The 18233-nt window shown below is 33.1% G+C and overlaps 2 protein-coding genes and 1 long non-coding RNA gene across 3 annotated transcripts; 1 reads left to right on the top strand and 2 right to left on the bottom strand.

Moving 5' to 3' along the window:
- Nucleotides 1-299: 299 nt before the first annotated feature.
- Nucleotides 300-4924, bottom strand: LOC106437812 (apoptosis inhibitor 5-like protein API5). The gene is given in 18 exon segments (XM_048775231.1): nt 300-727; nt 820-923; nt 1006-1071; nt 1169-1283; nt 1436-1542; nt 1627-1716; nt 1920-2030; nt 2321-2386; nt 2480-2545; nt 2743-2892; nt 2991-3065; nt 3254-3345; nt 3519-3584; nt 3670-3769; nt 4295-4456; nt 4542-4654; nt 4755-4815; nt 4817-4924. Coding segments are annotated over 18 exon segments (1833 nt in total). The 5' UTR covers nt 4910-4924; the 3' UTR covers nt 300-531.
- Nucleotides 4925-5745: 821 nt separating this feature from the next.
- On the top strand, nt 5746-8262 carry LOC125605565. Its single transcript, XR_007337025.1, has 2 exons — nt 5746-6160; nt 6261-8262. It is a non-coding gene; the product is annotated as an uncharacterized LOC125605565 (long non-coding RNA).
- Nucleotides 8263-13015: 4753 nt separating this feature from the next.
- LOC106437813 (protein trichome birefringence-like 37) lies at nt 13016-16554 on the bottom strand. The gene is made up of 5 exons (XM_013878800.3): nt 15933-16554; nt 15686-15857; nt 14516-14697; nt 13973-14131; nt 13016-13540 (listed from the first exon to the last, which is right to left on the bottom strand). Exons 1-5 carry the CDS (start codon nt 16274-16276, stop codon nt 13252-13254), a joined length of 1146 nt encoding a protein of 381 aa, XP_013734254.1. The 5' UTR covers nt 16277-16554; the 3' UTR covers nt 13016-13251.
- Between the last annotated feature and the right edge of the window lie 1679 nt (nt 16555-18233).

The raw sequence follows: 18233 nt of genomic DNA on the forward strand, positions 1-18233 counted from the left end.
AACGAGTGATTTTATAAAATGACCATAAATTTGAAAAAAAGGTAGATGCCATTTGGTGGACATTACAGACGCGAATGTAATATGACCATATCATCTTAAACCTTTGTTTCATATTGCACAAGGATGTTGTCTTTATGGTTCACCAAATGTTTGTTTCTAATAGATATTCTGTTAATTCGGAAGGATGTTCATGAGATTTAGCAAATCTCTTATATATATATGAGCATAAAATTAAGATCAAGCAAACGTGCCATGGATGCAATACTGGAAGGAGACATGCAATGGCTGAGGACTCGAGATCAAATAATCAAGGTCAATGCTTGAAGCCTTGAACTATTGTTTTAATCTCATGAAAACATAAGTCTAACTCGATATTCTCCATCGCGAATAAAGAAACACGCATACGATTTGTTCTGATGCGATAAGTCCCCAAACTCTAGCAAGTACCAAACCAAAACTCCTACTGGCAAATAGAAAATGCAAAGAGTACAGAAACATAGTATCACGGAATCCTCTCATGGAAGCTTGTTATTACCAGTGACCTCTTCCTTGTCCTCTCCCGCGACCACCCCCGCGTCTTCGGTTTCCGCCTCTACCACCACCGTGAGATGATATTCCCTGAAAAGCCTTGTTCACAAGCTGGTTTGACATACCACCCGAACCACGTCCCCTCTTTGCAGAGACATTGTTACCACTTCCAGTGTTGCTATTAGCAGGCCGTTTTCCTCTGTATAGTATTACAGTAAAGTCAACACAAATTGCAAACAGATACAAGACGGTAAAAAAATAATTACGGATTGAGTTAACTTTGAAACAAACCCGATTGTTGTTGTTGCTGCAGATGGTAACGGCTTTGTGGCTTCTTTCCAAGAAAGGTTGATATTAGTATCTCCGATGAACGAAGGCACTTTTGCATGCAGTGGCTGTTTCATATCAAATTTGCCCCCAAGCTTAATTCATATCATCAAAACTATATGCTTCAGACTAAATATGTTGGATGTTTACCTTTGTCATTGCCAGTATGTTATTACAGGTCCTAAGTCCAGTTGTAGTATTCTGCTTCTTTGTTTTCTGTACAGAAAACAACACAAAGATGCAATACATTAGCTCCAAAAGTAAATACCACCAGGATTTAAAAAGGAAAGAAGTTACAGGTTAATGTACTCACAACGCTTGCTTTCTCTTCATCTGTCTTGGCAGCCGACATGGCTTTGTTGTGCTCAGTCATTCCCTGAGTTAATTTCTTCATCGTTGTCTTAGTTAGATCTTCAACGGTAGTCAATCTGCACCAACGGACAAAACCTTTATGATATCATCCTAAGATAATAAGATTTCTCCCTAGAAAATAAGATTCTACTAACCATCATGTACATAAAACTTTCGACCATAGTATCTTGAACTTTCAAATCGCACAAATCTAAATGTCATACAATACCTTTCAGTGAAGTCCTTGTTCAATTCCGAGAAGTCTTCCCCAAGTCTGTCTGATGGCTGGCCGGTCACTACCTTATACCCACACAAGCTGTTTGTTGCATTTGGAACCTGTATATCTCAAACGTATTCAAATAAGTAAAAACGGAAGAAGAAAAGAGAACGAGACTAATCACAAATACGATTGTTGGCAACCTTGTGCGCCAGGTGATGGAACGCGTACAACAAACACTCCACGTACGTGAAGTTCATTTCCTCCCCAGTCTTCCTGGCAGGCATGTATTTCTGCAAACAAAGAGTGTAACAATCTTTATAAGACGATTTTACTACTGCGATTAATGCTTTCACATTCAAAATTTTGAGATTCTAGTAAGAGGATATACAATAAAGACGCTATAACTACAAGTAAAATGTCAACAACGATTTGTAAAAGGAATCAGGACACTGAAAACTGTAGGCAGATGAATAATGGCACTTAAAGTGGGTACCTTTAGAAGCTGAACTATTGAAGGAAGCATTTGCCTTGCCTCCTGGGCGGTTGTGTATGGGGAAATATCAGCAAGAGCTTTGAGCAAATCAAGCTTCCTCTCTTCTGGGAGCTAGTTATAAAAAAAAAAGTGTGTCATACATTATGCTGGCCAAGAAAGCTTCTTTTTGGAATGGTACGGATATATGCATGCAAGATGGCAAAAGAGAAACAAGCAGAATAGCTACACATATGGATGAAATAAAAGCTACAATAAATCAAGATTTTCTTCATATCCTTCGTGTCATACACTATTCTTATTTTTATCTACGAGAGTTGATAACAAATGACTAAAAGAGCACACACGGTTATGTGCTGATACAAATACACGGAAACACGAATATTATATGAGTTCTAGGATACCTTGTCAAAAACAGGTATGATATGTTTGTTCAAATAGTTGAGAAACCTGCTGGTTGGAGCACCTCTCTGATAAAAATAGGACGATATTAGCAAAGCAGCCAGTAAAGTTCATACGATAGAGTCTATCAAGCTACTAGCCGAACCAATCTGAATCCGTACCGAAAAAAAGGGAAGAGCCAGTTGGAGGCATGATATCAACCTGTCGATATGGTCTGTATCTGAAACCTGGTAAAATAATATTGGCAATCAGTAATACAACATCACAAGGACTATCATGTTTATGAAATCAAGAAATTTAACTTCATTTTCAGGATGATGCAACATAATAAGCTTAAATAAATTTGTACGATGCTATACAGCAAACTTACATTAAAAAAAGAAGAAGCAAACTTACATTAAAAAAAAAGAAGAAGCAAACTTACATCAAACTGAGCATCCAAATCGGCCTGTCCTTCGATAATTTCCACAAGTTCTTGCATTCTTTCTTGAGGAGCTTTCGCTCCAAATATACTCAAACTTGTCAGGAAATCCATAAACATTTTAAACTCTCCTCCAGTTACATCTTCCAGGCTCTGTGAAAATACAAATAAAGTCAGAATATATGGGGAAGATGAAGAAGGCATATGAAAAAAATAAAAACGACTGCACCCACACAAGATTACGTTCTTACCTGTTTAATCAAATCTGTTATACGTCTCTCCATTTCCTCTTGAGGCTTTAAAAGTTCCCCTTTAAGAGGAAACACCTACATAGAGATTAATAAAAAATTTACAATGAGTATTGGCTAAGGTAATCCAAATTTCTCCAAGGATTTTCATTTCTGAATTCTGAGACTAACATTGTGGGGAAAATGAGATATGAATACCAAATAAGTCACGCAATGCTAATCAGAAAATACTGAAAATAGCAAAAGGACGTAGAGAAAACTCTGACCTTATCTCTGATGAAATTCAAGACCTTTTCACGAATCTGATCGTCCGTAGTTGGAGTAACTCCAGCATGCGTAAACAATGCAGTCAAAGATGCTGTAGCGAAGGAGGGTAAACATTAGAGAACGACATGAAAACACTTAGGAATTGCATATACAAGAGACAATAAGGAAACTATAGTGTAAATATAAGATAATTAAGCAGACTACCAACCCATAGGCCATAGATTAAAAGAGTACACTAAAATAACTGTAAATAAATTAGACTACCTTTTGGGTCCTGTCGTATCAGCGACATCAGAGCCTTATGCACAGCATCACGCTCCATAGTTTCCTCTTCAGATAATGAAACCTCTAAGTCAGATAAGAAATTCACAAATAGGTAGCTAAAGGTGCTGTAACCAAAAACCTCAGGAGTTACCAGTATTTAGAAGTTGCACAAGAACATCAACAATCTTAGATATAATATCTGGTGAATCCTTGCAGAACAGTGGGAGCCCGCGGATGGCTTGAACCCGTACCTACACATTAAAAGGATTTTTAACTCAGAACAACAGGCCAGTCACAAAAACTGAAAAACGTGCATGGATACATATCAATTTCTCTGGAGAATCAAAGCTCTACATCTCAAACACGTATATCACCAAACCGAACAAGTTGTAACAGTGTAAATACAGCAAAAAAAGTTAACTTTGAGCACTGCAAGTACAAGAACTAATCTAAGCTTATCTATTGGTTCAAGTATAAATGGCATCATGTAAGAAGATAAAGTTACAGACCCCCAAGATCTCCATCATCGTTGCACATCGAAAGGCTAGTTCCACAGAACACAAAACTGAAAAACGCGCATGGATAAATATCCTATTCTCTGGAGAATCAGAAGCACTACATCTCAGATCCGTATATCACCTAACCAAACAAGTACTAACCCCTGATTACATCACTATATTTTTCAGTGTTAAATCCAGCAAGAAGCTAACTTTGAGCACTGCAAGCGCAAACTAATCCGAGTCTATCTAATAGCTTAAGGATAAATGGATACAAACCCCAATATTCTCCTCATCGATACAGTCCATATGAGCATCGAAGGCCTCAGTGGAGAGAGTAGGGAAGAACTTGAAGTAGCGAGGAATCAGCTGCGACGCAAGCTGCTTCGCCTTCATACTCGTCTTCGCCATCTTGATAATCCCCTCATAATCCTCAACATTCTGCAAAAGCAATCAGAGAGAATGATTCGATTTTCCAAATCTCGGAACCAAAACCCTAGCTGAGGAAAAAAATCGAAGGCGGAACCTGGGACTTGTCCTTGGAGGCGTTGAGACGCTCGCTGAACTCGTAGAGCTTCTCGATCTGCTGGACTTCTTCGGACTGGTGCTCTGACATCGCGGAGGAAGCTGAAGCTGAAGCTGAAGCTGAGTGTATACACTTATTAGTTTCGATTACAGAAGGTTTACCGATGTAATCGTATATATAAACGAAAAGGTGAAGAAGGGAAGAGCGTATTACGTGGTGGTGGTCTTGGTCTTTCGGAAGAGCGTCGCGAGAGTTTCTGATGACTTTCGTTATTAAGCTTTGGAGAAGACGAGCCGAGTAAAGGAAGAGCCCTTATGTTGAGCTAATACGCTGTCGTTTTGATTTATGTGAAACTTGACTAACGCCATCTGAGTTTTATCGTTTCTTACAATTTGACCCCTGATGTCTATTTTGGAAAACAAAGCACCTCAAGAACTAGGGCATGGCGGTTTTTGAACGGGTTGAGTTTTTCTCGTTTTTTGATAATTAAATTAAGTTCATAGACTACATTTCAAATTTATATTACATTATAATTAGGGTTGTTTTATAGTCTACATATTTTTTAATGATAACATATTTATATAAACACATAAGCTTACAGGATGAAGTAGGAGTTAATTAAGCTATTTTCTTATTTTATATACCAATAACCACAAGTGCAAAACAGATTGTATTAATATAACAATATATATTTACTATTAATAAAATAAGAAGTAGGCCCAAAAAGTTAAATGACAACCTTTTGTAAGTAGATAAAAATAGGATTTTAATTTAATAGATTACAGATCTTCACATAAAAAGTTCATTAATTAATGATTAATCCACCGCAAATCTTGCACTTACTAGCAAGATATAGAGTGTATAAAGTTATAAACCAAATCCATAGATAATTTTGTCACAATGGCTTAACAAAAACTTTAACTAGTTTTTTTTGGTTGATCGTCAACATAGGAAAAATATAACTGGAATGTAGACAAAACATGATGGTAAATAATTTGTAGCTATTAAAGAAATTAACGAATTTTTTTTTCTGATTAAACTAATAGTTTCTCAAATATGTGGAAATGCTAATCTTCGAGTGGAAGTACAACCCTCATTTAGATGGACACTTTCTTTGAGTATTTAAATGGGCCATAACAACCGAGAGCTTGCCTGCTACTACACCACTATCATGTAGTTTTTTTTTTTTTTGAAAAAAGGGCTTTTCACTATCATGTAGTTAACATATTTTTTTCAACCACAAGCAAATAGCAAGGATATAATCCATTGCTAATCGATATTGGCTAAGGACCTTTCAACAATGCGTATGGGTGTCGTTGATTGATATTTTTAGATTATGCTAAATTAAATCAAATTACCAGAGAAAAATGTTTCAAAACAAAATAAACGTCAATATTTTAAAATAGAAAGAGAATAAACCTAGTCAACCAGCATTTTCGGATTATCCAACAAAAATCTACAACTAATTATATATATATATATGTTCACATATGATTTTGTATCATAGGACAACAAATCGTTTATTTGGAAAAGAAGAACTACAATGTCGTCAATAAAATTAGCTATATTTTGCATTATCCTCCTTTCTTTCGTTAGTCTTCATGATTGTATGTCTAAAGGTTTAGTTTTCGTTCAATTTTTATCATCATTATCATTATAACCATCGTCATATCATCCATAGTGTTTTAATTGGTTTGTTCTTTAATTTTTTATATATAGGTTTCGCAATAAATTTCATGCCGTGCAAAAAAGGAGTTGCTGGTGACTGGTGCTGCACTAAAGGAGGGTTAATATGCGTAAAGGACCATGCAGAATGTGCGCAAAGCTGCATTTAACAGGCTAAACCTTAATAAACCAAATTGTAATTTTCTTTAAAAAATAATTTTTAATAAAGACAATCTTGCCCTTACTAGCAAGATGGAGTATATAAACCTATAAACCAAATCCATAGATAATTTTTTTTTTTTGGTAAAATGTTAAATACATCCATAGATAATTTGGTTATTTTAAGTGTATATGTGTAATTTTTTTATATATTATTGTGCAAATGTGATATTTTCTTATCACTTATCAAATTTATGTTTGTACACGCATTAACGTTTATGTATATTTATATATTTTCTTACGTATGCTTTCATGCTATGAATCCTTTTTATAGGATCGTTAAAAGATACTTAGGATTATTTTCACCATGCAATAGATTTCTACCCGGGGCAGGTTTAGACGTCACCTGAGACATCAGACATAATGCAACATAATTCTTAAAACTTTAATAGCAGAAAAAGGGAAGCCCGACTTTTCCTCTCTCTCTCTTTTTCTCCCAGAACTAAACCTTCGAACTCTGATTGCAGACGGTGGTCGGCGGATCCGCCGCCGGCCTCCCATGTGTTTTTCCTTTATTCTTCGCTTCTCATCTTCTTTCTCTCTCTCTGTTGATATGCTCGCATCCCTGCTACTGACTTTCTCCTTGCGCCGCTGTTAGTGTTAGGAGTTCTTGTAGTTAGTTTGGTGGTGATTCGGCGAGGCAGAGGTAGGGGTCGAAGGCGTTTGGCTCGGCTGCGGGAGATCTTCTCTTTCCGACTCAGATCTGGAGTTTTTTCTCAGATCTGGCCTCGAGCAGGGGGTAACGAGGTACGTGAGGACTGTATCTATAAGTTGTCCCTGCGTTGGCCAGTCTGGTTAGTTCTCTGGTGTAGCTTGAGCGGTTTAGTGGATTCTCGGGGTGTGTTGGTGCGGAGACTATCGTTGGTCAGCCGGATGTTGGAGCTTGGCTGGGGAAGTGGCGTTTTGTTCCTTCGTTCAACCTCCGTTCCGGATCTGGACTATGAAGCATTGGTTTGAGAGCGGGCGTTTGGGTTTTACTGTCTCTTATTACTCTATGCTGACTGTGTACAAAGAGGAGATCTGCAGTGTTGCAGTGGTGTGTGTGGCTATCTAGGCGCGTGCGGGTAGCTAGTGGCGTCACACTTGCTTCTCTGTTCGTGAGGAAGTGCTCTGCGCAGTGGCATTAATCACGGGTATGAAGCTTCTTCTTCTTTGGGCAAGTCCGATGGTGTGGCAAACTCAACCTTTCACGCCCCTTCCGAATAAGAGCAGTGACTTGTAGATGTGCTAGACTTGTTCACATCAAGAAGAAGCGTAACAGTCAATCTGCGTTTAGTGTGAGCAGCAGCTCTGTTTTTTTGCGGTGGTACTCAACAGATGAGTGAATGTTTCATGCGGTAGCACAGATTAGCTAACTGTGCGGCAAAGGTTTTGGCTAGATCGGTGGGGCAGAGGCATACAACTTCACCTTTTTCCGGACCTCCGGTTTCGACCGGGCCGGGACGTTCACTCCGAATGCATCTGTTTGAGCCGTCGTAGGATATGGTAGTTGTGTGTGCTAATTTAGCAGGTTATCAAAGGCGTGTTCGTTACGAAGCTGTAGGAGCGGAGTGGTTATGAGGGCTGGCCAATTCTCTGTAAACTCGCGGCAACTTAGCAACCACAACAATGAGACTCCTGCTGTTGGTTCATGGCGATCCTAGACAATGTGCGTTGTTCTGTTATTCAGGATTTGTATTAGTTGTGGTATTTCTGCATTTCAGTGTGTTTTTCTTTTGTATTTTGGTGTTGTTTAGTTGTTTTTCTTTCTCCGCTACTAGTTATCTTTGTAATCTCTGTCTAAAATTTAAAATGGTATAAAATTTAACATTCATACCAAAAAAAAAAAACTTTAATAGCTTTCGTCCAATCTCCGGCAAATTTTATATGTACGCTCATATAGCCGTCTTGTGGTGCAGAAGTTATAAAAATGGATGCATGCATCGATATATAAATATAACCATCACATGAATCTATATTAAATGAGTTTATGATTCTTTATTCATACTAGGTCCTTGTACGCGCTATGCGCGGATAGTATTTTGATTTTTTTTCATATTTTTGTACTATTATGTCAATTGTTTTGTTTTATAAAATGTTATGTTTTTACTGTAAATTTTGAATTAAAAATCAAATTTTCCCTTACTGTAAAGTAAGTTAATTTTTTTGAATCCTACCATAACACATTATATATGAAGAGAATATAGTTGGTCTTTATATTCTTATTTGGTGTAATATTGAAATTTTGATGGTTTGTTTAAATGGTTTTTTTAAATTATATATTTTAGGATTGATTTTTGTGACTATATTCTATAATTGTCTAAAAATATTGTTTATCACATATAGACATCCACATAAATATGGACTTCTGATAAATTTGTTCATTGAGATATTTAGTTTCACTATCAATTTTATTCTCTTTTTTGACACCCTCATGCTAGCTTGTGGGGCTAGCCAACTTGGTGCAAAAGAGTTTACAAAAGCTGACCAAGATGCGCATGATCGGACACCTTTTGCTAGGCTATTCGTACGAAATTTTAAAGATTTAGGAACATAAGCAATAGAAAGTTCAGAAAATTCTTTGGATACAGCATGTATTTCGTCGAGCTTCGAGTCCTACGCAGGCCAATCTTCCTCCTTTTGAATGAGTATAACCAGTTGTTCACAGTCGATTGAAAGACCATCTCTCTGTGTCTAAACTTCAGTATCACTTGCATTGCCCATAGAAAACCTTCAGCTTCCGCTTGCAGCGGTGATTTGGTGCGTGTATACCGGCCCTTGCTCCAAACAGCATTGGAAAGTCACCATCCATTAACATAAAACCAAGTTCAGCTATGTCTCTTTCATTTATCCAGGATGTCTAGCAGGATCGTTTCTTTGCGGAGGAACAGTTGTGTTCGTTACCTCGACTCCCATATCAATCTCTATAATCTCGTCTATATGTTGAGCTATCCTCCAACACTCTGCTTCAATTTTATTCGCTAATGAGAAAGACATAATTCCTACAACACTATTAATGATTGAATACCGATACAACAAACTTATGTTTTATTTAACAAAACTCTTATTTTAATTTTGTATTAAAGAATCAATCATATTTTATATTATCCATAATTTTAGTAAATTTGCTTATTTGTCATGTTTTTTTTAGGTTTTACCTAAATCATTGATTTATTATTTATTTTTATCTAAGTCATTAATTTATTAATTTAAAAATACCCTTAATTAATATTATATATATATATTAAAAATGAATTTTATTTTAGTAATATTAAATTTCTATTTTATATCAAAATTTAGTTAGTTTTTTTTATTTGTCATATTTTTTTAGGTTTTAGACTTTTAGATAGGTTATTGATTTATTATTAATTTCTAACTGATTCGCTAATGTGTTAACTAAAACAATACCCTTAATGAATTTTATATATAATTAAAAATGAATTTATTAATCATACAAAATTTATATGTTATATTAATATTAAATAATTGATTCTAAAATAATATAATAAAATTATCAAAAAATTTAAAAATAAGATAATTCTTATATATATTTTGTTGCTATCTGAAAACAATATTTTTATTATAAAAGTCAAAAAGATACAAAAAATTATAATTAAATATTATTCAAGAAAAAAACATTTATATAAAGATATTTTCTAAATTATTTCTAAGATATGAGTGTTTAAAAAAAATTAACACGAAATGTTTAAAACACGGGATTATGCTTATGAGAGAGTGGTTTGGAATGGGCTTTGAGATGGGTCGAATGGGCTCCGAAAATAGTTTCTTTTTTTTAACTTAAGTCTAGTTTGGATGACATGGTACTTTGATTGGTCCTGATTATTTGTGCACATGTGGATAGGTTTAGGAAGCTAGAATTTAGTTCCTTTTATATAGTGGGATGTGTTTTAAACGTACCTCTCAAATGGTGAGACTTTTGGGCAGTTTATAAACATGTAAATGCCATTCAATATGGATTTTTAATGTTTTCATGGCCCAAAATCTCATTCTATCAAAAAATGGTCAGGAATCCATCGGAAAGCTTTTGTGGTGGGTTCTACCTTTGAGCTTTAAATGGCTTGATTATGATTTATTATATTGATAACATATACAAACTAGTTTTTGGGTGGGTTCTACCTTTGGATTTTAGATTAGGGGCACTTATGCTAAAATGATACACAAAATGTGTATCAAATTATATCCGAACCGGTTGTTCTTGGGACAAGCGATGTGCGACGTGGCAGGTTGGTGATTGGAAAAAGTTTCTCTCACGCGGGTACGTCACTGCTATGTTACATGGAAACGGAAGCGGATACGTGGAAGCGGAAGCGTATGGAAGCGCAGAAACGAGATTTTTTAAAAAATTAAAAAGCGGATACGTGTTGGAAACGTATCCACATATATATATATATATATATATATATGTGAATGTATATATATATACATATGTAAGATTATTTTTTAAAATCTGAAACTAAAAATTATATGATTTAAATTTAAAATACAGCATTTATTCATTTATAATAATTTTCAAATGACTTCATATTTAAACTGTAAAAAACACATAAATTAAATTAAATAAATAATATTATATTTTTTTAATTCTTTATAATTAATTGACATAATATATTTGAATATATGATTTATCTTTAATAAAACCTCAATGCGTAAAGATAATTTATAGTATTAGCTTTAATATTTGTATATTTTTATTCTCTCTATTCAATATTATTAAAATTTGGATTATATATAAATTAAAAACTATAATTTTATATTTTTATTGATATAAGACATTGTGTTTTTTTTCTAAATGGAAGCGTGATTCCAAAACGGAATCGTAAGCTTCTAATGTGTTTTTAAAGAGAATATTTTAGAAGCGTTTTGAAAGTGAGATTCTGTAAGCTTCCACAAGGTTCCGATTCCGATTCCGATTCCGAAGCGGGAAGCGGACGTCCGATGAAGCTTCCGTGCAACGTAGCGTCACTGTTTAAAGGAGACGGTAATGTTACGTAAAGGTCGCATAAAGGTCCCATATCAATATAAAATTTAATGACACAAAGTATATAAAACTGTGAGGTTGCTAGTTTGTAGTTTTTGGATTAGTTTTATTTTTTATTTTTTTCAAAAGCTATTTTTCATCTAATCAAAATTTTCAAAGACTTGATTCACTAAAATATAGAGAAACTAGTTTTTTTCAAAACAAAAATTTATTTGTTACACAAAAACCAAAAGATATGTTTTCATTGTTTCTCAAATCTTATACATGGGTTTTCAGTTTTTTTTTTTTATTTTGTTAAAAAATATTTTTATTATATTTATGCATTAATATAGAAAATAAATAAATGATAATTTCTATAGACAAATAAGGTCTAGTAGAATCATTTTCTTCAAAAATATATTATGAAAATAATTTCTATTAAGAACATTCTAAGAAATTGTCAATAAAATTATATTAATAATTTAAAATATATTTTACATGTTTTTATTTTTAAGTTTGTTTTATTTAGAAAAAATTAACTTCTAAGTTATTTTCCAAAAAAAAATAACAGACTAAAATCATTAATTAAATTTTAAAAAAAACTAACAATCCAAAAAAAAATCAGAATTCCAAAAACAAAAAAAAATCTAAAATCACATTCGTGTTTTCACAAATCTAAAATCTACTGTAAGATTAGAAACCATAATTAAAAAAAAAATCCTAAACCCAAAAAGTAAAAACAAAAAACTAAAAACCCTGTAAACAATCCAAATCTGTATATCATGGAAAGATGAGTTCAACGAAAGAATAAAAGAGTGAACAACCCTAAGTCTTTTTTGGTTTTATTGTGTTAGTCGTATTATGTATTACAATTTATTAGTTGGCAAAACAATACTCAAAATGTGTAATCTAACAAAATCTGAAAAACAAATAACTCTCTTTCACATTAAATATATAAATATAAAAATATAGATTTACACACTGGGAGAAAATTTTGTACCAAGAAGAAAACTTTAATTACAAAAAATCTTTTAAAATATGATAATAAACAATCAAAACAATCTGTGGTGCCTGAAAAATAATTATAAATTTCTAATATAAATAAAGAAAACATAAAATATTAAAAGTATTCAGATGCAACTGATGAAAAAAATTGAATATTATACATTTAATTTAAATTAAATACAATGGGAAAAAGTAAATATTCACGTACAAATTAGAAATTAAGGAATATAACAAATTTAAAAGTATAATCCGTGTGTATTACTGACAAAAGATCTAATAAAAAAATTCACAAAAGATAGGACCACTAATGTTGGAAAAGGTTTCTCACAAAATTTCTACATTCAAATAAGAATTGGATAATAAAATAAAAAGAGAGAAAGAAGAAATGTTTTTCAAAAATACTCCACAAAGTTGTAAAAAAGGAAATAATTATATGTCATTTTTAGCAATACTATTTTAATATTAAAATTTTAATAATATGATAAATTATAATAACTGAGATAACCACTATAGATACTATGTCAATGTTGATGTTTTAAGACCGAATCTGCCAAAACTGGGTGCAACCGTAACTAGATTTTAATATCCAGAAAAGAAAAAAAAGATTTGTTTTGGAACAGCCACAACGGACGAGTCAGACAAATTGTGTTACTGAGTTTTGATCCAAAACAGTTCAGTAGGATACAAATGTGTTACTTTCTAGTTCTTGTCCAAACTTCCAAAAGAAAATAAATGTAAAACCCTTTACAACTTTATCCTCATACTGTTTGTAAATCTTTCAAGTAAAATGTCAGTCCTTCCTTTTGTTTCCTTTGGACTTCCAAGAATGTAATATACATGCATCTTTATATTGACTCAACCTCTTCACATAGAAAGAGCTGCATAGAGAAGCTGGTTCCAAGTATCTGGCAAGCCAGGAAGGCACCAGTGGCTGCAATCGGTTCCTCCATCACCTCCATAGGTAGATGGATGAGCATCTTTTCTTAGTTGAGACAGAGTTGTGATGTCGAGTAAGTAAACTGGTGTTTTCATCGAGCTCAACACTCGTGACACGATGCTTGCTGCTGGAAGTGAACCACCTGGGTATGTTGACCCGGTCAACGGTTGCATCTGACCGTTGCAAGTCTTCCTCGGCTCATTCCATTCCCTTCCCCTATTAAATTTCCCACAAACAACTAATTATAGTTTACCTAGAAATGCTATTTTCAATATATTTTTAGTATATATGCTTTTCGTTTTAGAATGATAGATTCTTTCAAAAAAAAGAAAGATAGTTTTGTTAGATTATTTTCTATAGATTTAAAAAAAAAAATTAAGATACCTTTAGTCATTGATATTAATACAGTAAGTTTTATATATTTAAACATTAATTGATTGAACCGGTTAAATATAATTATCGGAAAGTGTATATATAGTAAAGGTAAACTGTTGCAAAAAAAATATAGTAAAAATAAATAATAAATTTAATTGAAAAATAATTATTATTTTTAGTATGGGTGAATACTTTAGAAAAATTTATAAAAACAGAGAAATTACATATATGTATATGTTCTTTCTCAAAAAAGTACATATATGTTGAACTTACATGTAGTGAGTGGGAGAAATGCCTTGGAAGAAAACTCGGGTTTGCGAAATATTAACATTTTGATCAACCCATTGAGCCCAAGTGGTGAGTCCTTTGTTGAAAGCATCAAGACGGTCCATGTCTCTAATCAGTGAAGACCCATTTCGTATAAAATCCCACCTGATTAAACAACATAATAGAAGAAGAGAAGATGATTTTGGTTATAACTAATTAAGCATGTATTAATGCCAACTTAGACATATACATGAGTATAAGGTACTCCCTCCGTATTCTTTTACATGACGTTTTAGACTCTTTTTTTTGTCTCATTATATTTGACGTTTTCAAAAAACTATGCATAATATGATAAGATATGACGTTATTTACCCTCATGTTATTATTTCTAGTCAACAAACTCGAGTTTCAATATGGAATAATGTGTTACGTTAGATGATGGTCAATTACTGAAAAGGATAGAAATGACTTTGTAGCAATTTGCCTTAATTTGTGTGTAAACTATAAAACGTCATGTAAAAGAATGCAGAGGGAGTATATGGTATGAACCCTTGAGATTGTACTCCTTTGTGAAGCCACCAGTGCCAAGAATTGAAGACGAGAATGTCCATGTCTTTCCAGACATCAGCACCACCTTCGATGGTTCCAAGGTTAAGCACGCGCCCTACATCTTCTTTGGAGATATCCACTAGGTATGGTGTTCGATATAGGTATAATGTAACTCCATATTCCTGTTTTTATCATTTAACAAGATTAAGAATCTAATAGTCTTTTTTTTGAACAAAAGAATCTAATAGTCTTTATTATAAATATATGAATACGTAAATTATTTCAATAGAAAATAGATAACAATCAGTTACGTAGAAATTACACATTTTATATATACATTATTCGAAACTGAGTATCCGAAATTTCCAAAACGGATTTAAAATATTAGTATAAGAAACACAATTTGGAGTTGTTTATTGGTTGTCATTAGCTGTCCGGTCTCCTAGTTCCTTTCTCTGCTATGTTCTCTTGTTTCTGTTTCTTTCGAGTTTATTCATTGTTATATATCAATTTTTATAATAATTAGATTATTTTCTAATCTTTATACACAACTAGAAGAGTGAAATAGCCAAAATCCTAAGTCAGCACTAATTAAGCATGTAAATGTTGTCATTAAGATAATTTTGGATAAACACACACAATTATACGTTGCCAAAACAAACATACAGTGTGCAGAATTCTTAACTGAGATAACAAGTATATATTGGATAAAAATTATCAAATAAAAAATATATAGAAGTGAAAACATACAACTACATCAAAAACTTATGACGTTTTCTTATAGACATCTATTTTGCATAAAATATGATAAAGAAAAGGAAAACAATTATTGGTTTGTAAAATCTATATGCTTTTGCTTTTACCTCTTTTAGTCATTGTTCATAATTTAATTAAATAAAGAAAAAAAGAAAGATCCATTAGGTAGACAAAATCATAATACCTTGGATGTCAAGCATTTGCACAAAACATTTTTGCATTAAAATCAAAAGCAAAATTCGAGAATGCTTCTTTTTATAATGAAAATATTTATATAATATAGAGCCCGTGACCAACTTGGTTGAATAAAATGACAAGCCCTCCTCGTGATGATGAATTATTAGATTTTGTTTTTATCCAAATATATATTTTTAATCAGAATCAAGGAAAAAGAAGAGGAGAGAGAGGGGGGACCTGGAAAGTGAGAGAGGAGAGTGGGGTACGTTTGATAAAAGTAGTCTTGCTGTCTGGTACCGACGAATGTATCATACATGCTAACGATTCCCACATGTTTAGACTCAGTGAGTCACCCACGAACATCACTCGTTTCCCTCTCCATTTATTCAAAAATGCTTGTCCATCGAACCTTCATTAACAATTTACATACATCAGCATCATCATGTTTAGCTTAAATTAATGTGTGTGTGTCAATTTTACGCACCTTGGGATGCTGCATGAATCAGGTTGCCAAGAGTAATTGAGGAACTGTTTGTCTGGTCGGCCGAAACAGTTGAACTCGCTGTCGATGAAAGGGCACATGGAAGAATCGTAGAAGTGGTAAGAAGCATCGAAAATCCATCTCCCTTGGAACAAGTTACAACCACTAGTTTGCTTCCTCCCTTTCAACGCCACTTTTGCTACTCCCCCGGCGGCGGCCAACGCCTCTCTGTTACGGTGCCTTACATGCCGATTCTGGTCGGAACCCAATGCCTGGTCGGCTCTGGACAAGATTGTGAATATGAGAAGTGGTAGAAGGAAAAGAGGAATAGGTTTGAAACCCATCATTAACAGAAAAATGACACAGATTTATTTTTTGGAAGTGGCTTTGTGATAGAATTGGGTTTATATATGCACAAGTATCTACTTACATATATGTATATAAACACAAGGTAGTATGTAATGTGAAGATTCTTGCGTGGAGACTATTGGCCTTATAATAGGTTTCATATTAATTTAACAAAAAGTAAAGGAAATCCATCAGTTCACTAGGAAATCCACTATATTATCAGCTAATCTTGGGTTCGCCTATATTGTTAGTAAGCTAATTGCAGTGGTTAAAATCTATTTCTATCAAATTTTTGTCAACAAGTATTCTTTTTATATAGCCGTCAACAAAGAACAACCTATTTCAAGGTTTTCAAAATGGACATCTGAAAAAGAAAGAAAAAAAAATAACATTAAGGTATCATAATAGTAAATGCTAAACAAAGTATTTAGATTTGTTCCAAAGACATCATTCCCTATAAAAGTTAACAAGAACAAAAAATGGAGAAAATTAAAAGTAAAAAAGAGTTCTTATTTGATAGATTTTCAACATTTTTTAAAACTTTCAAACCACATGTAACTTTTTTTTAATGATTAAGAAGTTCTGAATCCGAAGATCCATACATCTCTCTAGGGCCAAATTTTAACTACATTAATTTTTTTTTTTTTTTTAATTTTCTTTAAGAGAGTAGACTCATTTCAAGAACATACCCCCTCTACAAGGTGATCTAAGAGTTTTACCCACTATATTAATTCTCTTATCAGTACATTTTTATATTTAGACTTTAAAGTTTAATATATCAATGGGGTATATTAAGAACCTCATTCATCACTAATAAAGATGCTCTAATTAACAGTTTCTCTTTTGATAAACTTTACTTGTTTTCTCAACTTTTTCATTATTTTAGTTGTTTGTTAAGACTATATCCACCTCTATCATAATTATAGAAGTGCTGTAAAATTATTGTTAGCGGGATTAAAAAAGACTCTACCATGGTACGGTGGTGAAGTCGTGATAATGTTGCGCCAGGACACAATATGCATAAATCGAGTAAGGATGTCTTACTACAAAAAAATTATTATTGTAATATAATTTTTTTCCAGTAAATGTTTTCGAAAGAGCCAAACAATATGCAAAAAGTTGTACTACTATATTACTTCTTGGGAATCTGCAGCTAATGAGTGACACAATAATTCTGGTAATAACTACGGAAGGCAAAAGAGGTTTGTTGAAGTCATCCACATTATCATTTTAGGTGTGTGTTTCGTGGGGTTCCAGTGAATGAATCAAAGTTATTTTTTGGACATTCTATTGCTTAGCTTGTCACGGGGGACATCTTAAATCATTTTCCATAAATTCTCACATGCTTCTACGCCATCTGTTCATTTAATTCATTTGTTAAATATTTCAAATTTGATGATTTTTTTCTGTATAAGATAAGGACAGAACTAGACAGGCAACCTTGGCTATTTTCTTCTAGTTGATTCTGTTTCGTTGATTAGTATTTTTAAAATAGTGGGGTTTTCACAGGAGTACTCACATGCAAGGGAAGAAAATTATTTCACGTTTCTTTTTATTTTGACATTATATATGATTCTTGTGAAACATGGCCACTGAAAACAATCAAACAAAAAAGACCAACATATAATTGGTTTTTTTATTTATATAGTCAAATTTGGCTTGATTGAAGGAAAGTATATATGACTTTTTGCTTAGAACTTATTCAAAATTCAAATATTTTACAATATTAAACTATATGTTGGTTTGTGTTTTCTGCAACTGTCCTGCATGTGAAAGACGGTGTAGTTGGGAGTGAGGAAAACACTATTAGTAAGGAAAAATAACATTTAATCCTGATTATGTAATAGTTGGGACTTTGGAGGAACAACAAAGCATATATTCCCATTTGGTTGGATTTTATATTATACATGCTATTCTCTATATATAATTTGAGAAGTGAGTGTGACAACTCACAAA

This window comes from Brassica napus, chromosome A3 (assembly GCF_020379485.1).
Source record: "Brassica napus cultivar Da-Ae chromosome A3, Da-Ae, whole genome shotgun sequence".
In the NCBI taxonomy this organism is placed as follows: domain Eukaryota; kingdom Viridiplantae; phylum Streptophyta; class Magnoliopsida; order Brassicales; family Brassicaceae; genus Brassica; species Brassica napus.